Source organism: Geospiza fortis, unplaced genomic scaffold, assembly GCF_000277835.1.
Source record: "Geospiza fortis unplaced genomic scaffold, GeoFor_1.0 scaffold66, whole genome shotgun sequence".
Classification (NCBI taxonomy): Eukaryota; Metazoa; Chordata; class Aves; order Passeriformes; family Thraupidae; genus Geospiza; species Geospiza fortis.
In genome coordinates this window covers 1,899,559-1,922,034 of record NW_005054312.1, presented here as the reverse complement: position 1 = coordinate 1,922,034, position 22,476 = coordinate 1,899,559, and the positions used below count along the sequence as shown (strand labels likewise).

The 22,476-nt window shown below is 39.1% G+C and overlaps 1 protein-coding gene across 1 annotated transcript in view; it reads left to right on the top strand.

The window, feature by feature from the left end:
• Positions 1–4,596: 4,596 nt before the first annotated feature.
• The window catches only part of LOC102031600 (embryonic protein UVS.2-like), a 23,150-nt gene continuing 5,270 nt past the window's right edge, over positions 4,597–22,476 (top strand). The window contains exons 1-6 of the mRNA XM_005419424.1: positions 4,597–4,654; positions 14,910–14,934; positions 15,849–15,986; positions 17,248–17,365; positions 17,918–18,096; positions 21,692–21,773. Coding sequence (XP_005419481.1) covers positions 4,637–4,654; positions 14,910–14,934; positions 15,849–15,986; positions 17,248–17,365; positions 17,918–18,096; positions 21,692–21,773 — 560 coding nt within the window. The 5' untranslated portion in view covers positions 4,597–4,636. The remainder of the gene's footprint in view (positions 4,655–14,909; positions 14,935–15,848; positions 15,987–17,247; positions 17,366–17,917; positions 18,097–21,691; positions 21,774–22,476) is intronic.

The window sequence follows — 22,476 nt, the reverse complement described above, 5'->3', positions numbered from 1 at the left end:
GGAGCCGGCGCCTCACAATGGAGCCGGGGCTCTGCGCAGCCCGCACCGAGACACACCCCCCCTCCAGGCAACACCGCTGCCTGACACGGCAGGTGAACTGCTTGACCTGTGGGACATGCTGGCCCCTTCCAATGTGCAGTGTAAGCTGCTGGGAATGCAGCGAAGGGAGATGAATTGACTCAGCCTTAAAACATGGAAGCAGCAGCGTTGGTTTGGCCAAGATGAGGAGCCAGTTCTCCGAGCTCTGCCCTCACTGCAGGCTTACTGGCATTCACAGAATCAAATAGAATCAATTAGGTTGGAAAAGATCTATGAGATCACTGAGTCTAGCGTAAGCACCCCCGTGTCAGCTAGCCCATGCCACTGAATGCCACATCCAGTCTTAACTCCAAGCATGGTGACTCCACCATGCCCTGGTCAATCCGTTCGGGTGTCTAACCACCCTAATTGTAAAGAAATTCCTCTTAATGTCCGACCTAAACCTCCCCGGTCTAGCTTGAGACTATGTCCTCTCATCTTTTCACTTGTTACCTGTGAGAAGGGACTGACCCCCAGCTGGCGACAGCCTCTGGTCAGGGAGTTGTAGAGAAAGGTCACCCTGAGCCTCCTTTTCTCCAGGCTAAACATCCCCATGGCCCTCAGCCGCTCCTCACAGGACACTCACTCCAGACCCCTCAGCAGCTGGACAAGGATCCCGCTCACCAGCTGGGTGCCCGGGAGGGCGTGGGGCTCCCGAGCCCTCTCCTCCCCCATCCTCAGCCAACGGAGCATGGCTCCGGCCCGCAGGATGGGGGCTGTGCCCATGCTGCTGCTTCACACGAGGGAGTACAGTTTGGTGGCAAAGATAAAAGAGTCTGGACATCATCTTTGGCATCTAAAGTTTTATTTCTCGTGTGTTGCTTTAAAACTATCACTGCACACCACACACACATGGGTAGAAGCATGTTCTGCTAGCGGATGGTTTGGTGCAATGAGGGAAGCCAGACAAAGCAAAACAAAAAGAGTGGTTTGAAGCTATGATTTCTGAAATAGGGAGAGAAAACTACATTAACTGAATGACGGTGATTAAGAGTTCATTTTCTCTGATTTAATATTATTCTACATACAAGGCTGAGTTCATATGTGGAGAATATAACTAACTCAACAAGTGGTTGAATCCAAAAGAGGAAAGTCTGCTTTTGCTCCATTTTTTAACTTCTTGACTAAGAAATGTTGCAATTTCTTCCTAGGCACCTATATATATATGTCTTTTAAGGCATTCTGGAACATAGTGGAACCTATTTAGTCAGAAACCATAAAAGGAACAATTACATTGCTTAAAGTTTAGGAATACCTTCTCTCAGTGCACAGTTAATTTTTTGTTTGTCCCATACTGTCATTTTTAATTGCAGAACCTCCTTGGAGTGGTACCATAAGATTGGTTTCCATTTTTCAGTTAAAAAGGAAACTCTTGAAAGACACCAAACAAAGTAATTCCCTCACCTCACATGGGCTGACAATTAAAAAGATTCATTTCCTTTGCTTTCACAACACATCCATGCCTTACATAATTATCTGCATCACTTCTTAGAGGAAGTATTCTGCAGCCCTTTCCTGGCACAGACTCTCATAGCAGAATTTATAATTTCTTGTGCAAATATAAAGATACTTCACAAGCATATGAATCTTTTCAGAAGAGCAATAGTGGAAGCCAGTGAATTCAGTGAAGGTTTCAAATACCACACTAATTTCTACAGATCTGCACATATATATGTGTGTATCTATATTAGATATATAAAACTAACTGTGATAATATAACCAAAATGTAAGTCCTTCCTTCAAAACAAATAAAATTTATATCAAATAATCTTGTCAATAGTATTGGTAGAATTATATTAAATTTTTAATTGTATAATGCAAATCCATATTTTTGTGGGTAGAAAGAAGATGATATAAAGTTTGTGTTGAGTTTAACATGTAAACTATAGCCTTATTAACAATAACATAATATTGCCTAAAGTATAAAGGATTAAAGGGAAAAATATCTTTTCCCTCATCCAGGTTAAATTATTCATTCCAGTGAAGTTAAAAATGCAACTTTCTCCGTTTAAAATAGTGAATTTCAGATGAACATAATTTTTTTTCTCAGCAAGTTCCTAAGCCCATAAAATAAAATAGATTGAAGTGCAATCTTTTAAATAAGTTAACTTTAGGTTGTAATGTTTGCAATATCTGCAGAACAGTTCAAGAATGTTCCAGCTGAAAAATCAGAATATTCTGGATGATAGACAAATAGGGGATGAGGGGGGGTGGGCAAAGAATGAGAAATTAATTTGTTTACTTTGTGCTAAGCACGGAAAGAGGTTTATTTGTGAAACTATTTCAGCAGCACCAAAATTATTACTTAGTTTCATCCAAAAGGATTCAGTCCATTTAATGCACTCCAGTCCTGGTCTGGTGAGATTCACCTCAAAAATGTGCCTCTACTGAAGCCAAATAGCTAATGTATATGCTTCCATAAACTCCACTTTTTGTAAATTAAAAGTGATGTCTTTTCATGGAGAAATTCCTCTCCCAGCCTTCAAGAAGTATGGACCAACAGGGGAGATTTGCCTACCTAGAATTTTTGGTGAAGCCTGGGATCTCAAGCATCTTAACTAAAGCATTGATCATTTATAATTTTGTTCAAGGTGTTGAAGTCAGTGGAAAAAACCAAAAAAGTTACCTTCAGATTTGGTCATAGTACATTCCCAAACTACTTATTAGAAAAAGAAAGAGAGTTTTTTAGAAGTTACCATATGAAAGAGTGATGTTTAGGTATATTTTTTTCTGTGTAGACTAGAAAGCCCACTCCTCAGGTGCAAAATGATTAACAGCTTCTCCCTGTCACATTTACTAACTTTAGGAGATGAGATTTCAGCACTTTTTGCCTATGCTGATAACCATACACTGGCTCAGAGATAAGAACCATATCAACAACTTAAGTCTCAAATCACACCCCAACAATGACAGAACTTTCCCTTAGATGTATTTGAAAAGACTGAGATAACTAATGATTGTTTTATAGTACTCAGGTGGACATAAACATTAAAACAGAGAGAATTGATACTAGATTAGACTGCTGCAAGGTTCAGTTCCACCTGAGTGCAGGTGGCTACCATCATCAAACAGAATGGCCCTGCTTTGTTACCCTTGTTTACCTCCATTTTTTCATCCCTAGGTTCTTAAGTCATATTCTTGCCCTGTGTGACATCTGAGCAGCCTTATCATTGCCCGCTGTTAAAAAGCATAATGCAGCAAAAATAAATGAAAGTGCCAGGTGGTGTAAGACAGGAAAATAATACAGAGTAATAATTCATTGAAACAGGCGATCCCAGTATGGTGGTAGTAGTTGGCTCATGTTAAAGGGTCCTGCTAGAAAGGAAATTATTTCCAGACAACAAAGCTGCTGGTTAGTAATGACTGGAGCTTTTATAACTCCTCCAGACATCTCTATTCCAGATTTTAAAAAATTCCCTTACCTTGAGAAAATAAATTTGCCATTGGCCTTTTCAAGCATCCCAAGAACACCCAACAAACAAATTAGCCACAATTTTGCAAAGACATAAGCATTAGTTTTGCTAATGCTACATCTTGGTGAAGGACTTCTGTATTAAGACCTACCCTTACTTTGTATGCTTTACATGTGTAGCTTTCAGTACAGCAATATGCGATTCTCTCTTTCCTAACTCCACATCTACAACATCCCTGCAAGGTAGAGAGGTACTTGCTGCACTGGGTAGCTGGATATTGGATAATATTCCAGCTCCAGCAGAGAATTAATAAAATTCTCTCTGGCACAAAGTTCAGCTGAAGGCACAAAGGTAACTAAACCAAGGGAAACTATAGACCTACAGCAGTCAGTTGCATAAACACCACCCTACACTGGAATCTGAACAAGGTATCAGCTGCCACAGAAAATGTTTATGGCAGAGCACGGAGCGTCACTTAGCCTCCTACATCCTAGACTGGTAACAGAATAATTCAGGAACTGACTCCTTTTAAGGAGTTCCTATTCATTTTCAAAAACCCTTAAATCCTAATGTGACAAGGAAAACATAGACAGTCTTGTGTTTTAGCTGCATCATTGGATTCATACTTGTAGGAAGCACCATTTACAGGTTCACATGTTTTCACCTGACCTCTCTTGTGAAGGGCCTGTAGTACTCAAGCTGAGGAATTTGACATGCCAACAGCTCATATGCAGCAGGGTTTTTTTTTCCTCTGTGCAAATTTCAGTATTTCACACGGCATTTTAACATTAGGTGCAAAGTGTACAGGTATGTCTAAATGCAAAATAATGGCTTGGTGTTGCATGAAATAAAGATAAGCTACAGTGCCCCCTGAGCAGTGGGAAGTCTTTTTATCAGGAAATAGGAGAGGTATCTGTAGGAGGATAGAATATAAGAAAATAAAGATAGTATAGAAAGTAATCTTACCCCTAAGGAGTTGCAGCTGGGTTAATTATTAAAGATTAGGAGCAGGCCTGACTTTAACAGGCCACAGCTGTAGCCAATAAGAAGAAGAGTGTTATAAAAGAGTAGATTGGTTGGTTGAGGGGGAAGTGGAATTGGTTGGCTACTGTGAGAAGAAGAGTCAGTGCTTGGAGGAGCTGCCTATGAGAAACATCAAGGAGGTATGAAACTCTTGCAATAAGGAAACAACTATATGGAACCTTTGCAATATAGTGACAACAGGTATCGAGAAAAGGAATGGAATCAAGAGTAGACAAGTAGTCAGGATATTCCTGAATGCCTTGTTAGGGGATGGTAACAATAGGAGAGCTATTAATGGTTTCTGAAATTAGTTATAACTGGATTTGATGTATTGCTATGTGCATATAACATTTGAGTCTTACCCATGGAAGGAAGAGATGTTGATGTTTCTGTGATGAAATAAAAATGTGTTATGCTCCTTGTGTATCAGGCACATTTTGTGACCATGTATCCTTCTTATTGGGCAAGTTCTTATCTAAAATCCATTTCAAGTCTCTATTAAAGATCCTTTTGCACAGAGATAGAGCACTTACCCATTACCTTGTAGAGCTGTAATCAGTCTGCCCAGTTCTTTGAATGCAAATGCTTTTTGCTCAGTTGTGTGAAATCCTGAACTCCAAACATCAGCTTGGCTTTTTTTTTCTTTGTTGCTTTCTTTATAGTTCTTTGAAAGAACATTGTTAAATGAGGCAAGCTGTTTAATGCCTGTGACAGAGCCTCTCCCAACCTGTTACATGACAAGAAAATAAATACAGTATAGATGATATAAGGAGTCACTGACTATCAACATAGTCTGCTTGTTCTCAGAGCACCAAGAAAGAATGGGTTTCTATTTCATTATGGCAGGAGGTGTTTCATGAGGATTCTATTACATGGACAAGCACTTCCACTAACAGATGATGGCATCTTCTAGTGAGATTTTTGTGCAAAATGGGTTATATAAAAAAAGGGCACATTGTTGGAAACCAAGATTCTTACAACTTGATTTTTCATCTACATCTTCTATCATGCACATCCCTGCAAACTATAGGTAGAAATTGCTGCAACCTACAAGGATGGCATAAATGACAAAGAGCCATTATAGAAGCATAACTATAATGGTTGCACCTCCTGCTCATTAGATAATAGTTATAGGAGCATTCAGACATTAAATTTAGGACCTCATCACTGAGGTCATACAAAATTACCAATTTCCATAGCGTTTTTCTTTTGTTTCAGTGCAATAGGAATACATCAGATACCACATTTAACTCTCTGATTGGTCAAGAGTTTTATTTTGTCTGAAAACAATTATTTTTAATTAAAATTCATGTGTTTTGAGGATGAAGATGATACTAATTTTAGTTTAGATTTAAAATGTAATAAAGGTAGACAGCTTGTTCATGTAGTATTTGGTTAACTTTGAATCACTGAGAGAAACAAACTAACAAGATTTGAAATCACTTCATACCAAATAAACTGTGAAAGCATCTATATTTATATGTTTCCAAAATTAAAATTCAAGTGAAATTATTTGCAAAATCAGCTGAAAAAGTGACTGAAAGCTGCATTTCCTCAAAAGCCATGTGTTTGGCAATAAAAGCAGGTTTTGATAATTTTAATGAGGGAAAAAAAACCTAAAATAAGCAAGTTTCAACTTTTGGCTTCACTTAAACAAAGCTGCTATATTTAATATGCCTTTAGTTACAAAGCGCAAAGACAATTTAATTTTTATGTAGGCTTCAAAGTCTTGCAATAGAAAACTGTTTTTGCCAAAATGCCAGGATACATAACTGGATTCACATATGGGCTTCTCAGATTTCAGGAATTTTCAGATTCATTTTTACTTTGAGCTCATGCCAAAGACTTGGAACTGTACAGACAGAAAAGCCTTGCTAGTAAATTCTGCTGGCATTTGGAATCACCAGTGATTTTTTCTCAGGATGTCAGAACAAGGCTCTTGATAATAATTTGCCCCTATCATGAACATAAAATTCATATGATGGTTCATCTCTTTACAGGGTATTGTTGACCTGTTTAAGTATTTTTTTCCACTTACACAGACATTAAATTATTTTACAGAAAAGAGACACTGACATGATAATGCTTGCAGAGTTATGGTGTTTCCTATAATCTGTGCTTCTGGCCAACATCCTCTAATGAATTTATTATCCATTGTGTGATCTCCCCTCTCCAGGGTAAAGTTACGTCTCAATGTTGACAACAGGGATGAAAAATCAACTAGCTGCCTTCAAGCCTAGAATCTGTGGTCCAGAAAGTATACTAGTGGCTCTGAACTGAGATACACTTTTATTCCAACATAAATTGTACCTCACAGTGTTAAGACTTAAAGAAATATTGACTTGGTTAACCTTCTGCTGAGTTTCTGTGTTCCTTTTGAGTATGTGAAATTTTCCTTTCCCTTCTTCTTTTAGGGATGAGAGATTAACACCAGTGGCTTGTTTCTCTGCTGGGCACTGTGTGAACTTTCCTAAGAGCTACAGGTGTACTTTGGGCTGTAGCTAAGCCCAGATCTGCTTGTCCACTGCACCTTTAGCCGACTCTCTCTGTCCTGCCCTCTTACTCCCTCTCCCAGGTCATCTTTCCACCCTGACCACTGATCCACTGCATTAGATTCATATTAATGTTCAAAGACACCCTCTGCAACAGTGGCAGTGTTGTTGAACTGCAACACTAGGAAACAGGCAGAGACCATCTACCTGGGAATCAATAGCGAAAAGAAAAATGACAGCCAGTGTCACCACATTGACACAGTAACTTCCAGAGATGCTTCACTTTTCACATAGGCACACTTTGTGTAGCTTTTAAAACTACCCACATTCAACAGCTTCTGCTCAAAACAAGTTTCCACCAAGAGCAGCTGACAATACACTTTAATATTGATGGGAAAGTCCAATCACTGGGCAAAAAAAATTCTAAAAATCCCCCAGACAGCATCCACAGAGGTAAGTCTGTGTTCAAGTTGCCTATCATGTCAGACTAGGGCAGATGTCAGCACCTGGAATGGTGTCTAGAGTGTTGGAGACTTCAAAGCAGCTATGTGCAATCCCAGAATGACTAGGATTAAACAAAGAATAGGATTCCCTTATTTGGTGTAATATGCAAGCCATGTGTAGGTTTCGCAGTTTACAGCCAACACAGATATTGCAAGCTGCCACAGGTGACTGACTCCCTTCTTATAGATTAGGGTTAGAGCAAGTCCCAGTCTTCAGAGGATAAATGAACTCCAGGGGACTGTCTGTCATTCTGTAGGTGCTGGTCTCACTTTAGTAAGAACAGAGACTCTCAGATAATTACTTGAAGCAAAAACTGCATGAAAGAGGGGGAGTTAAACCATGCACTGGGGATGCTGTAGGAACAGGAATGATGGGGGCATGTATATTAAAAAAAAATGCCTGGCAGTACATTAGTCAAAGGATCCACTCTTGTGTATTTCTGAATATTTGATTGGAGTTGCAAAGTGGGTGACAACAATGCTTTACAGCTGATGATATCATGCATAACCATCATTTTGACAGGAATCCAGTTCCATCTCAGACCCAGCTCACAGCAGTGGCTTGGAGGGGGTAGGGGAGTAAGATTCATACCTTGGCTTCACCACAAAACAACACAAGAAGTATTTTGCGGACTGTTTAAATGCTTGTTACAGATTTCATACACTCTTAAAAAACCCCTTGCAGAGCAAATATTTGTCAGTGTTTGTTTGCTTAGGTGCTTGCAAGAGACACTGCCCCTATGCAAGACTCTGTTTCTGCATTTATGCTTTTATGCCTGCGTATGGGGATTAGCACATACACTTAATCCTTTTTTGAGCCTGTTGAAATGTGGTGGGACCATTTACTGCCATGAAAGGGAACTTTCATCTCCTTCATGCTCTTCTCCACTAATGGGCTGTACCTTGATAATTATAGCTCTGAAAGGAAAAAAAAAATTACCTCAGTTTGCCTATTGTAGAGCTACCATGGAGATAAAAGCACAGGTAAGTTATATGGATTCTAGTAACTGTTGAAAAATATATGAGCTATTTTAAAAGCAAAATGCTAAAGGTGTCAGTTCTCCACTGCAGCAGGGAAAGTGCTAAGTTTGCATAGCAGAACTGCTTAAAATGCAGTGGCAATGCCACAGCTGTCAGAAAGCATGGGTTCAGATACAACAGACTCAGATTCTGTCACTGTATTTTTCTCTTCCTTCTTTCCTTGTTTTAATTTTACTGTTCATGAGGTATCTGGTTCTTCAGCTGACAGAGAGAGAAATGTGCCCTTATATAGTGATTTTAGCTCCTTTTAGTCTCCAGAAGAAAGATGATGATCAACTGAATTTTATTTTTTTTTCCTAGCAGAACACGGGCATCTAAAATATCTGACTTAAATATCAACCAGCACTAAGATTCTACAGCAGGTTCTCAGATTTCCCTGTTTCAAGTCTTACCATAATTTCTGTGTAGAGATGAGATAATAGTACCCAGATGATTTGTAAGTGCTTACAAGAGAATGCTTAAAAACTGGAGGCTCTGTTCCTTTGCCAAATATTGCTTGTCAGGAATGTGTAGCAATCCACATAGAGAGTGAGGACAAGGAACTCAGTTCTCATTCTACTACTGAGAGAGTCAGCATCTAAATTTCTTTATTGATAAAATGCAGCTACTCACCCCACTTTTCAGTGTAATGTTTTAATATAGTTTCATAATAATTTGAATGAGACATGCTAAGAAAGTTCTGTACATTATTATCCACTTGAACATTTTTGAACCTTTTTTAGCTTAGCAGTGTAGTCCCAAAACATGTGCCGTCCCTGCAAATATTCAGAGAAAATTAACCTATTTGATTTCTGAAGTATCATCCTGACAGATTTATGAAAGAAATGCTTACCTAGTAAGAAATTTCATCTGAAAATAATCTCTTCTGTAGGAAACCATTTTTCTTTTTTTCTTTCTTGCCCTGAAAGCTGCTGTGGAAATGCATGTACATGTATATACGTTTCTATATTTTTATAAGGTCCAAATTCTGGTTGCAGAGAAAGACCTGAAAAATGCACACTTGTAATATGAACCTTTAAAAATATTCCCAAAAAGTAAACAAGTTAGACAAAAGAAGCAACTAAAGGAACAAAAACTTGAAAATGGCAAAAAAATATCATTATCTGAAATGGAAATAAGATGTGTACTGGACATTGTAAAAATGCAACAATCATGCTTAGACACAGGAAGCAGCAGAAATAAAGAATGGAAGATCTGAATAGTGAAAATAAAAAGCAGTGTAAATTCTGACAAATGGCATCATATAACATGGGTTAAATGAGAATTAAAAAAAACAAACAAACAAAACAACAAAAAGCAATCAAACTTGAGGGAATCGGTAGATAAGCAAGTAGTAAAGGAGAAGATAAGGTTACTGCAGTAAAGCAGTGCATCCCTTAAGCGGATGTGCTACAGAGCAGAAAAGGGATGTTCCTGGTAAAACATTCCTTACAGGAGTTGATCTGAGGAAATCTCGCATTTCAGAAGAATGTCTCAGAGAAAATATCACTGCTGACAAGAAAGGGTTTTAGCACAAATCAGTGCAGTAAATAGTAACAACTTACTAGGAGCAGATGATGCTCACTCAGGAGTTCAGAGGCAACTTACATATGAAACTGCTTGGCTGCTGAGCGAGCACAGTAAGCTCTGCTTAAATCACCACAGGGCCAGAGCTACAGGAAAGTGCAATCAAACTTTGAAAAGCATCCAGGATGAGCAATTGCATTTCTTCCATACTGTGTCTTTGGCCTAGTCTTGGTCTCTTTCCTGGACCTTGGATCTATGCTGTCTTCTTGTCTTTAGTCTTGTCTCTGCCTTTGGCTTCTGGATGCAATTCACATCAAACAGGCTGTGCTCCCCTCAGGAGCCCCCCTTACAGAGTCACCCTTTTCAGACTGTCCCCTTCTGGACCATTTGTCCTGGTTCTCTTTCAAGGCAAATCAGGAAAGGGGCAATGACCTCTGCTGTGTAGTTAAAGTGGAGCTAGAACAGAGTAGGAGGATTATTTGGGTTCCACTCATCAATAAAACAAATCTTGATATTTGAGAATCTTACAAGAAAATGGTGCAGCTAAATGGCCCATTTTCCTAATGCGCCATCAAAGCACCTCAGAAACACATTGTGGCATTTGTATGTATATCTGTGTGTCTAGAGGAGGTGTGTACTGCATCCACAAGCTGCAGAAGCAGAACCAAAGTTTTGAGATTGTTCAGGCTAAAACTGATGCATCACTTCTCAGCACAGCTTACAGGACAGACTCTTCATGCCTGTAAGCATTTTCTGCAGGAAGCAGTTAGTGATCCCTGCTGAGATGGGGATCAAAGGAGCAAACAGGCTGTGAGTGGTGATGGGGCGCTCCCGACTTTCTGGAAATGTGTCCCACTTGTACAAATGGCAAACCACTAGAGAGCAGCATTAAATCAGGACTTCTGCTATGTGTCTGAACATAAAACAATGCTTTAGTGTGATGTTTGCAGTTGGACACTGGTTTCAGACCAGATTTTGCCAGAACCAGGGAAGCTATAGACCGGCCAATCTCATCTGTCTCAGTCCTTGGGTACCTAATACTCAAACACTGAAAACAGCCTTTGTAGTCTCCAGGAACCCAACTTTCCCCATGCATCAAATTTAGAAGCTATAGTAAAGTTCTCTTCAGCCTACAGCTACTCCAAATCAGAGAAAACTGACTGTGCTGGAAATGCTTCAGCTAATTCCTGTCTTTAGGCATCATCTGGGGCTGAGGCTCATTGACCCCTGGAGTTATCTCCAGTGCAAAGTCTTTGGACTTGTGCCTCTCCTTTCTAACATGATGGTATCATTCTGACACTGGAAAGGTAAAGGAGAAGTGGTGGTAAAATAGCAGAGATCACACTGCTGCAGGAGGTCTGGGAGGAACAGAATCTGCCTACATGATGGTTTTAAACTGATTTCAACATAGCTCAGTATTGACACTGGGGATTTTTTCTTTTAAAGAATAAATATTTCTTTTAAACTAAAACATACCCAAAATGTGGAAATACGTCAATATATGCAGTGGAATAAAATGCTGCAACATACACCTCACTTGACTGATTATAATGAAACTAGCATTCAAAGGTTTTTTGCATCAAGTGTATGCTTTGCTCAAAACCTTTGCTATGAAAGGTTGGCTTTTGCTGCTTGGTAACTGGGACAAAGTAAGGACCAGAGACCAGATTTAAATCTTATTTTTGTGATTTTGACATTTTCTGCAAAAGCCAAAACACTTTTGCACTTGATCAAGGTCAATGATTTAATTATTCTAAACTGATGAACTGACTCAAAAGCAGGAAAGCTCATTTTCTTCTCTCAATCAGTTAATGAGGCATGAATTGCATGCTTTCATTAATCCTAGCATCCTGTAAGACAAAATATCTGTAAGCAGTTAACCCTTAAATATCATAATTTTGACCACAAAGGATTTTTTGTGTATGTTTTTGTTTAACTTTTTTCAGCCTGTTATAGTGTAGTATGATAACTTCATTTAATGGCTAAAAAGTTATTTTAAAATGCTCTTCTGCAGAACCTGACTTCTCCCTAAATGCAGAGTTGCTCAAAACAGCCTTAAAAAGAATGGTCATGTAGTAAGTGCAATGCTTTCTATAACTGTTACTTTGAAAATTGGGGTTTTTAATGTAGTAAGGACAGTTGGCCTCTTTAAACATGTAGAGATATCTGTGATTCCTCCTCAAAGGCAATAAGCTTCTTAAGGTGAACACAGTGGAGAGTTATGCCAACTGTTTGTTCACTAGAAATTGCCTGCATAACCTTTGAGTGAATAGCTGAGGAACTGAGCTTTAATGTGATATTCCACTAGCTGCTTAGACAATCACATGGCCATTCACCCTCCTGAATTTTGCTTCCCTTCACAGGAAGGGAAGCCTTCATAGGTTCATTCACTCTAATGCTTTAGCCAGGGAAAATGCCTCTGTACTTTCTCATTATGGAAAAAACATGGGACATACTATATTTAATGCTTGTGATGATACCTGTTACTGATACAGAACTAGGGAAAAACCTTCTACTTAAACATCTTCAGGTGTTTGTTTTTTCTGGCTTTGTCATTTAATGTTTTGCCAAGAGCAATTTGGATCATGTGGTGAAAGAAGTGCCCATTCTCTGTCATGGCATAAAGGTGAAACTAAGGAAGCATCCCCAGAAATGTGATAAACATAATATTAAAATTTTTAACAAATAGCAGTGATAAAATAAGTGGCAGATCAAGGACGGTGTGGCTAAGAATGAGAACTGTCAAATGCAATGTAAGAAAAGACATATGGGAGAAGTAAAGCAAGTTAGAGCTGTGTAGTCAAATTATTTGGAGAGATAATAAAACCAGGACCTGAACAGTATTCTGGTAGAATATCAAAGCGGATAATGTAGACAAGCAGCATCAAAAAGGAAATTTGCATCTATGAGACAAGTCCTGATAATGTGTTATCATGTGATACAAGACTTGGGTCTATAAATTAGCCTTGAAAAATACCCAGTTGTTTCTGGCAGTCAGGAAAACTAATTAAACCATGGGATAAATCTCTTGATTTGAGGGTTTGCCTTTTTTTTTTCCCATGGAATGAATATGCAAAACTCTATGGCAGAACTTCAAAGGGCCCTCCCATCCCTGCTTACTGCACACCTGGAGTGACCCAGCTGCAGGATCTCCACAGTGATCTGGTCTTGTTCTCTTCCTTTTATTGCCTAATAGCTTCTGCTCTCTCCTCTGTCATTTTGTGATGTGTAGCAGCAGAAATATGCTCCTGTGACTCCTTCTGCCTCTCTTTTGAGCCTGATCTTGAATAAACACAGAGGCTGCTTGCAACTGTACTGGAGAACCTCTGGTTAATGATATAAAAAACTAATGAGGACTTCTATACTTCATTCTCTGATCAGCCAAAGAAAAAAGGGCCCTTTTTATCTGCACCTCATTATTTTTCTACATGGAAATGATAAATGCGGATAAACTGTGGAAGTCACAGAAGTGTGGACTGTTTTAGAAAGTTGAGGAGCAAACTATTAGTAGGGTAAAATTAAAATATTAGTAGCAAAGCTTTACATAATATCAGCTAAAATTTTCCTAGCAAAGTACTCCTTAAAAACAATGGACCAGCCCATATATCTCTCTGGAAAGGCACTTGCCATGCCATCTTGATTTGCTGTGAAATGCATAGGTTCCTCAAAATATTGTCTTTGCAGAAAATGTCAAAGGTTTTCTTGCTTGTTTCTGAAGATCTGATACAGTAAATCTTTACCATTTTCTACAGCTCCTCAGTATTTGTGCAGAGACCGAAGCTGGGAGAAAAAACCAGGATCTGCCTGCCTATAGTGATGTTCATGTGGCTTTAGCATGAATATTCTAATTCTTTGCCTTACTCTTACAGTGTGAGTTTTCTAGGATTGAGCCTGCTTGTCTAGTCTTGTTTCTATTCATGGACAGCAAAGGAAGGGGGACTTCCCAGAAGCTGGGAAGCCAAAACTCTGCGACCTGGTGGTTTTAGGCATTTGCAGACTCCAGAAAGACACACAATTTCTGTCAACAGTGATTATATTGCAAGATACCATGTTGAAAAAACAATTTCTGTCAACAATCAGATTCATCTCTGACTCCAACAGATTTTCAGTGCTCCTGGCCAGAAATGCTGGGCTGGGAGCTGTGCACAAAGAGGACAGGCAGATAGATGGGCTCTGCAGAGCAGGGTGTCTCCTGGCAGCAAGCTAAGGAGTTACTTTTACAGGTAGTCAGTGTGGATGGATCAAAGGGTTCCTTGACATGGAGTTTGGCTGTAAACAGACTGCAGCCGGATATCCTGTCCCTTGGTCAGCAGTGAGGGGACCTGCAGCAGCTCATGGCTTCTTCTTAGAATTAAAGATGAGTCACTTAAAGGTTACTGAATTTTCTTTCCTATTGCTCCACTTCCTCTGTTTTCTAAAGATAAATAAGAAATGAGAGCCTGGAAATTCTCTTGAGAGGTCCTGCAGCTTGTTTGTTTTGTGAAAATACTTCTTGTTATCTAATTTTGTTACGCTTGTTAACAACAGCAGCAGCTTTCCCATAAAACTTGCCCCAAATAAACTAACCACAATTTTGAGAACTGAGCTGCAGAGCAGAGAAGTTAATCTTGGAAATCTGAAGATGAAGTACTTTCTTCTGCCAACTCATTTAGCATTTCTCTGTAGCTTTGCACTAAGTAAACCCGTCCAGGTGTGTCTCTGCTCTGAGATGTTGAGAATTTACATTGCTGCTGCTGAGTTGCTCTATCTTAAAATTAATTAGAAACTCTTACTGCTGTGAATCTACTTGATAGAAGTTTTCTGCTATGGAGATGATCATGTACTAAAATAAATGTACTATATTTTTTTTCCAGATAACTACAAGAAAGAATGACTTAGGTGAGTTTGATTATAATTATTATATAAATAACTACAAGTTTTGGTGGAGCTACATCTGTATACTTCAATATCATGATTTGCTATATTTTTCTCTTTGAAAATGTTTTGTTCTTTTTTTTTTTCCACCATCAGTGGAAGGCAATTCACTGAACTCAAATGTGTTTTAAAGTCACATTCATTGTGATTTTTTATGCTGTTGTGATAAAGAAATTATGAAGAATTATTGAACAATTGCTATATGAAATGTTCTTTTCCGTATGTAGCTCTAGCAAATCAGAGTATTTTTCACTTTGTTTTCTATCTTATGTGATATATGGTACTTTCCTGTCTGCTATACCCAAAACTTCTGTAATTTTTTTTTGCTAAATAACAGATAGCTTTTGTCTTTGAGAAATGTATTCCCAGTATTTTAGAGTCAGAACTGAGGAGCACGTCACAATGTTTTATGTCAAACTCACAGTTAACCTGGACATTAATAGCTTGCATACATCCAATATCATGATAAAAATAGTAATTTATTTAATAGTAATGCATTATTAATCCTATTTTTGCAGAGGTCAATTATGATTTTTCTTTAATTCCACAAGCTCTAATGAGGAGAATGACTTATAACACTTAGCATTCCCCTCTGAAAGCTCCCAAAGCTTCTTAAGCTAAAGTTTATTTAGTCACAACTTTGATCACAGCTGCACTATGACATTATATTAATGCTAAACTTTTCTATCCAGGAATCAAGGCATACCAAACCAGTCTTAGCATACTAATCCTTCCTCACATTATTAGGAAATGAACTCCAGTGAAAGGAATTTCCAAAGATGCAAAATCTTGGTTAGTTTGTACCTCTCATCTCCCTTTCTGCACATGTATTTGCCTTCTCAGTGCCTTGTATGTTCTTTATTTTCTGCTCCTGCCAGATAGTGAAATAGCTGTGTATGAAGGAGACATTCTCCTGAGAAGAGGGCGACGCAGTGCAATTAACTGTGAGAGTTGTTTGTGGCCCAAGTCACAAGATGGACTGGTCAAGGTTCCATTTAACATCTCTTCTGATTTCTGTGAGTGCATGCAAATGGATGCTCTAAAGTTAGCCTTGATTTTCAAGTCCCTAATTCCCTGTTACTTTATGTTTCTCTGGCATGCACCAAAAACAGCCTTTGCACAAGTGAGAATTTATTGACATGTCTCTTTTTCTATCCTATTAGCTCCATGGAAATTTGGCTAAGACTCCAAACAGATCACACTAAAATATGTGGCTACTTGGGCCAATAGTAATTAATTGTAATTTCAAATATTACCTTGCTCCTGTTAGCTACAATGTACTTTGATATTTAACAAGTACATTAGAAGAGGCATAATTTGTTCACATTATGAATGTGTTTTTGTCAAAATCACCACTAGGAACATTTTTTTTTCATGCTATAATTTTCTTTTAAATTTCTCATAGAAATATTCCCACACTAGAACTCCTGTAGAGGCAAAAATGGAGCAAAAATCCTTGGAGATATTTTTCCTTTGTTGATTCCCTCTAGTCACTCAATAGCTCTGTCCTGTGCAAAAAGCTGCAGGAGTGAATTCCATACAGACCCTTCTTCAAAGAGCTTCCCTTGAGAGAAAATGGCATGGAAGTAAAATACAGCCTGAGCCTGATTCTCGTTCCTCAGGGAAAGGAACAGAGAAAAGCTCAATCTCTGTGTTATCTAGGCTGCTTCTCTGCCTATGTGCCTCCAGAACTGCAGTATATACTTTTGTGGATAGGGGAGGGTTATTTTCTCTCCAAAGTTTAAATATTAGGAAATTGAGATACACATCAGTTGCAGATGATTCATAACTGAGGAAGCCAAATTAAGCCAAAATGTTCCAAAGTAGATAAACACTCTGATCTTTATTTGGTACCTGAGCCTTGGCTGTCTCAAGTGATTCCAAGGGGGCTGTGGCAGGCATTTGCTCTTTCTGATAAACAAAATAGGGTTTTGGTGCTTAGCTACAATCAGCTGGCTTATTTGGGATACTCTAATCCAACTATTTGTGTCTGAAACTGCCTCATTTCTTCTGTTCTGCCTAATGGAAGGAACAATGTCAATATTTTGCTTTCCATCAGCTGTCTCCTAAATAATATGCATATGGGATAGCTGTAGTTGTTAAAATTCCCTATAAAAGTCCAATCAGTTTGAAGATATCTGAATGTTTGGTACCCTTTTTTTACTATACTTGTATAATAAAGAACTAATGAGTGCTGTGAAGTTTTTAAGGAATGCACCCCATCAATGCACCTTGCTTTTTGATTAACCAAGAAAGATTACCCCCTTCTCTTTCTAGCAATAACAGAGAGGTCTTGGATTGCTGATGCTTTGCAAGAGATCTCCACGCTGACCTGTGTGCAATTTGTAAATCGCACTACAGAAACAGACTATGTTTACGTTGAACGAGGGCAGAGGTAAGCTTCCTGTCTCCTGAGAGCGGCAGCACTCAAAAGTTCTTTTCCAATATTTTTCTGGTTTGTTTTGGATTTAAGTAATAGCTTTGTTTTTTTCACACTAGCAATAAAGATTTAGAGACAAGATGCAATTTTTCATTTTTCTTTAGATATACTGGTAGTTACATCAGCTAATAGGCTTCAGGAATAAATGTGTGTGTGATTTAAAGATAATGGGGTATAATTCAAAATAAGAAATTTTCCTTAATTGTTGTAAAAATTTAAATAAGTATAATTATTTCAGGTTTTGCTTAATACTTTATACTGCTTTGCCTTAGTTTGATATAGCCAATTTACTGGTTTAAAATTTGCCATCCTCATCACAAAGGCTTTATTTCCCTCCCACCATGTCATTTGGCAGCTTCCAGAAGTCTAGATATCTCATGCCAGTGACTATTTGCATGTCCCCTGCTGTGGCTGCATAGCTAGAGAACCTTGGTGACATAATCAATACATCTATATATTTGTATTTGCTAAATGTGATCCTTTTGGTTATTGATTGCTTATTCTTAGCTGCTGGTCTTACTTTGGAAAGATTGGGGGACGCCAAGCAGTAGGCCTGGTGAAAAATGGCTGCATGGATAAAGGAGCAATTCAGCATGAAATGAACCATGCACTGGGTTTCATCCATGAACAGGCACGGAGTGATCGGGACAGGTTTGTCAAGATTATGTGGGAGCACATAGTGGCAGGTATGTCCACTAAATCTTAAGAGAAAATATATACTTACAGTTAAAGGAGAACATTTCTCTGGTGAACAACAACGCAAATAAGAAGCATGATTAATACTGGCTGAATTGCAGCTGCCGCAGCAGCACATTCAGTATGGTGGAATTTGTTCAGTGTTTGTACTGAGGGAATATCTGTGGCTATACCTATGGCACTGTGAAAGATGCAGCCTTAAAGTAGCTCTATATTCTTATTTTGATTGCCATTTTGAGCCCAGACCTCAAAATACCAGGATCATCAGGATTACAAAATGTTGTTGCAAAGACTTGGCCAGGAGGCAAGACTGTGGGACCCTTAACTGAGAGGGGTGAAGTGTGACATTCAAGATCATTTTGGGGATTCACGCAACAGTTCTATCCCAGGAAAGCCAGGGAAATAGGGGAAGGCAGCCAGTAGGCATCTTGGTGTGAGTGAAATGCACATATCCTAAAATGTATATGATCAAGGGGCTCAATGTGGAGGCATTGGAAACATATGCAACCATTAGCATTTCCAAAATTCTGGGACCTGGCTTGATGTGAGAGGAAGGACTGCAATTATTTCCTCCTCATGGACAGGATCATAGACACTTGAAAAGAGAGAGCCATGGGAAGCAATTGGGAGTGGTAATTCTGTAGAGGAAAAACAAGTGGATGGAAAGGAAAGCAGAATGAATCGTTTGGGCACATGCCTGTGACCTGTGTGCTGGGAACATGGGCTCATCACACACAAGAGCTCCAGGCTCTGGGGAGGAAAAGGTAGAGAGAATGGCAGGAGATCCAAGGGAAAGTGAGAAAGTGGTACACAGAAGGAAAATACCAGAAGAAAGTATGCAGGGAGTCACTTGTCTGACAGCTGTTTAGAGAGCTGAGTAATCCATAACAATTGTAAAAATACAATAGTCTATTTAGTTCATTATGGAAAATAATAGTAAATGAGGCCAGACAATTGAATACCAAATTCTATTAAGTCTCTTCAACAAATAAGATACTCAACTACAATATCATGCACAGCTAAAAATATATCCATCTTTTTCTCCAGATGGAACTTGATTGTTTTTATTGCAAATTCCTAACACACTGCTCTCCAAACTTTCTTCAGCTATTCCCATGATATCTTAAGTAAATTCCATTTGTGTTGTTGTTTTTTGAGGTTTCAGCTCCAGTGTTAGGGTGTAATTTTGCTGTGAGTTGTTTACCATTGCACAACAAGGGTGTGCCATGTTTGAAATGTCAGCAAAGGATGTGCTAAGAAAGAGAGGTTGAAATCATGAAGTTATATATGCTAAACACACATAGTCTTACAGTTTTGCAGAGGGAGCTCCACAGGTTCAGATGTCATAATTCCTGAAGGATACAGATGTAACTAAACTCTGATTCAGGCACAGAGTCATGAAATGATAAATGAGGAAGAAGAGGTAAAGAAGACAAGGCTATGCCAAAGGAGATGAGGTGTATCATCAGTGGTTTGAGTGTTCACCGTGGGTGGAGAATGAGATGATTTGTGTGGCAAGGGAGTTGGAATGCAGAGTGTGCACTGTAGGAAAAAATGCAAAGATATGCAGGGAAAAGTAAATGGAAAAAGAGTTATGTTCATGAGGACTGTAATGTTACAACTTGCTGCTGTTAAGCCTGCTGATGGCAGAGCTCCTGCGGACCTTGGTAGTGCAGAACTAGACTTCAAGACCTTCTCCAGTGTCTCAGCTCTTGTACAAAAGCAGTTTTTCTCCTGCTAGGACTTTCATATTGTGAATGTTTTCTGGGTTTTGTTTTTATCCAGCAATTTACCTTGGAAGCCATCCGACTTCTTTGTTTTGACAAAATGGAGCCTGATGGGTTGCTGTCCACTTAGCTACTTGAAACTCAGCTTGTTTTTCCTACATTTTTGGGAAAAAATATATATTCAGAGTCTTCAGCCAGTCTTCTCCTTTTCAGCTCTTCTGAGTCACTGTACTTACATTCTGGCAGAGGTAGATTTTTTTTTTCTTTCTTGAGAGTGGAAAAGATGGGGTAAGTCCCCAAACATGTGCAGGTCTAGACAGCCAGATCTCTTTGGCATGTGATGAGGTAGGTAGTAGTTTGCTGGCAGCACCTCAGTCCAGCTAGGATGCTGTCACTTTTTCTTTATTTAGCAAACTAATTCAGCCAAGCAATTCTGTACCAAACAGTAGCCATACGCTTCAGTGCTTCACCACGTTTGAACTGTATTCTCTGTTCATCATCTCAAAAAAAGCTGCACACTTGCTGTTAATTCTTTCTGAAGTTAGTATAGCAGATAAGAGGGACTGAGATTAAAACAGAGTGAGGAAGGCCAATGCTGTTGAGAAACAGTTTAAGCCTTAACTGAGTTTTAGAGCTACAAAAAGCTCCAAATTCATGTTTTTTCCCAAATTTTCTATTAGTTGGGATTTCAAATCTTTTTGCATCTCTTAGCCCTCAGCCCAGGACCAGTGCTGAAGGACATTACTGGCTGAGATTTGTTCTGATTGGAAGCCTGCCAGTGGAGTTGTGTAGATCTCAAGATATCCAACTCCAAACTCTTGTCCAGATGGTTTGTGGTTTACAAACCACACTTGTACTTACAATAATGAAGGTACAGACCTGGAAAGGAGTGCTTAGTGGCTAGGGCTTTAGTCTTAATGCCAGGCTGGCTGCATTCAGCTCCCTGCTCTGACAGTGCTTATTTGCCTGTCTCACCATGGAGAAGAGACCCAGCACGTAATTCATACTCATGATCTCCAGTCAGTGAGAAAAATAAGTGCCTTCTTCACGTGAAACTCCCTCCAACTGTGTCTCTCTTTCTTAACCTCTCCTCTAACTATCCTGGAAGCCTTGAGGAATAGCTTCAGTGCGTAACTTGAAGAAATAAAGCTAGGTGACATGAAATCCAGTCTCTGTCCCTGGGCCCCAGCCCTGTATCAGTGTAACACTTTATCTCATATTGGCTTTTTAAGGCTGATGAAAAGTGATGGGATGCTCGGCAGCCGTTCTGACAGAATTTGTTTTTCTGCTTCATGTGAGTCATATCACTTCATTCTAGCTACTGCTGATAGGTTTGACCAGAGACAAAGCCAGAACATGTCTGGTAGCATGGGCTCTGGGGCAAGTAACAGGGATAATATGTTCCTTCTTGTTGTGGCATTAGGACTCAGCATGACATCACCCATGCATAGCTCCTAATTTTTCATCTAGGTGGTCAGCCAGATTTCCCCCCAAGGTATGAATGCAGCTTTGGGGACATAGGTTGGATGCTTATAGTATTCAAGCTAATGCACTGAAATGTATTTGGAGACACCCTAATGAAGATGGACAGAGGGACACTTTTATTTGAAGAGTAGAATGTATTCATTGATTATATCAAAACTTATTTGATTAACTTTATATTCTGAAACCTACTAGACTGTAAAACTAGTTCCCATGGATTTAAAAAATCTCTGGTGGTTTTGATAGGTCCAAGATCTCATTAGAACATATATTAGTATCTTATGTTACTCTCTGGATTATGACAGCAGGCAGTGTACTGCCTGTATTAGAGCAGTAATAATTGTTCTGACTGAAATGGTGCTTTCCTACTTTACAGGGGAACAAGGGAACTTTGGAAAAATGAATTCCAAAAACCTGGGCCTTCCCTATGACTACTCTTCAGTGATGCACTATGGCGCGTAAGTTGATGGTGGAAATATCCTTTCAAAGGAGCCAACAGCTTTCAGATCTTCTGCTCAGCTCTAGGAAGAAGAAGTTGCTCTGTGCAGGGAGTGACTTTTGCTGTTCATTTAAGTGCATGGACATAATTAAGGGTGAGCATACTTCCTTTGTCAGCAGGATTCCTGGAAAACAAGAGTTGATATGGATAGCAACAAAACATAGGACAACATTTTTCTTCCAATGTACTCTTGCCTCTTGCTAAAGGCCTTTGACAGGGCTCTGGCCCAAAGTCTAATTCTACTGAACCACTGATCCAAACCAGTTCTGAAGTTTAAATTATTTCATAAACGTAGTAACAGCTGATCATAGACAACAACATTCAAGTGTAGAGGCAAGAAAGACGGATTTTTTTTATATTATGGAGATGTTGTATGCTGCCTTCTGTTAATCTGGGAACACTGTCTAAGGCTGCATTTTTGTCCATAATGTACAAGCTTGTATCAGGTACCTTCTCCTTTATTTCCCCAAGCAAGTAATAATTTCTGAACAAAACCATGAAACAAAACTGGACTAGTAGAAGGCAGGAAATTGCAGATAGCAAATAGGCAATTAGTAACTGAGACAGAACTATTTCTGCTCCTCTGCCTCAGGAACCAAAAAGGTGGGATTCAGTCCATTTTCCTGGACATTGGTGAAAGGCGTTTTCACTCAGGACAGAGC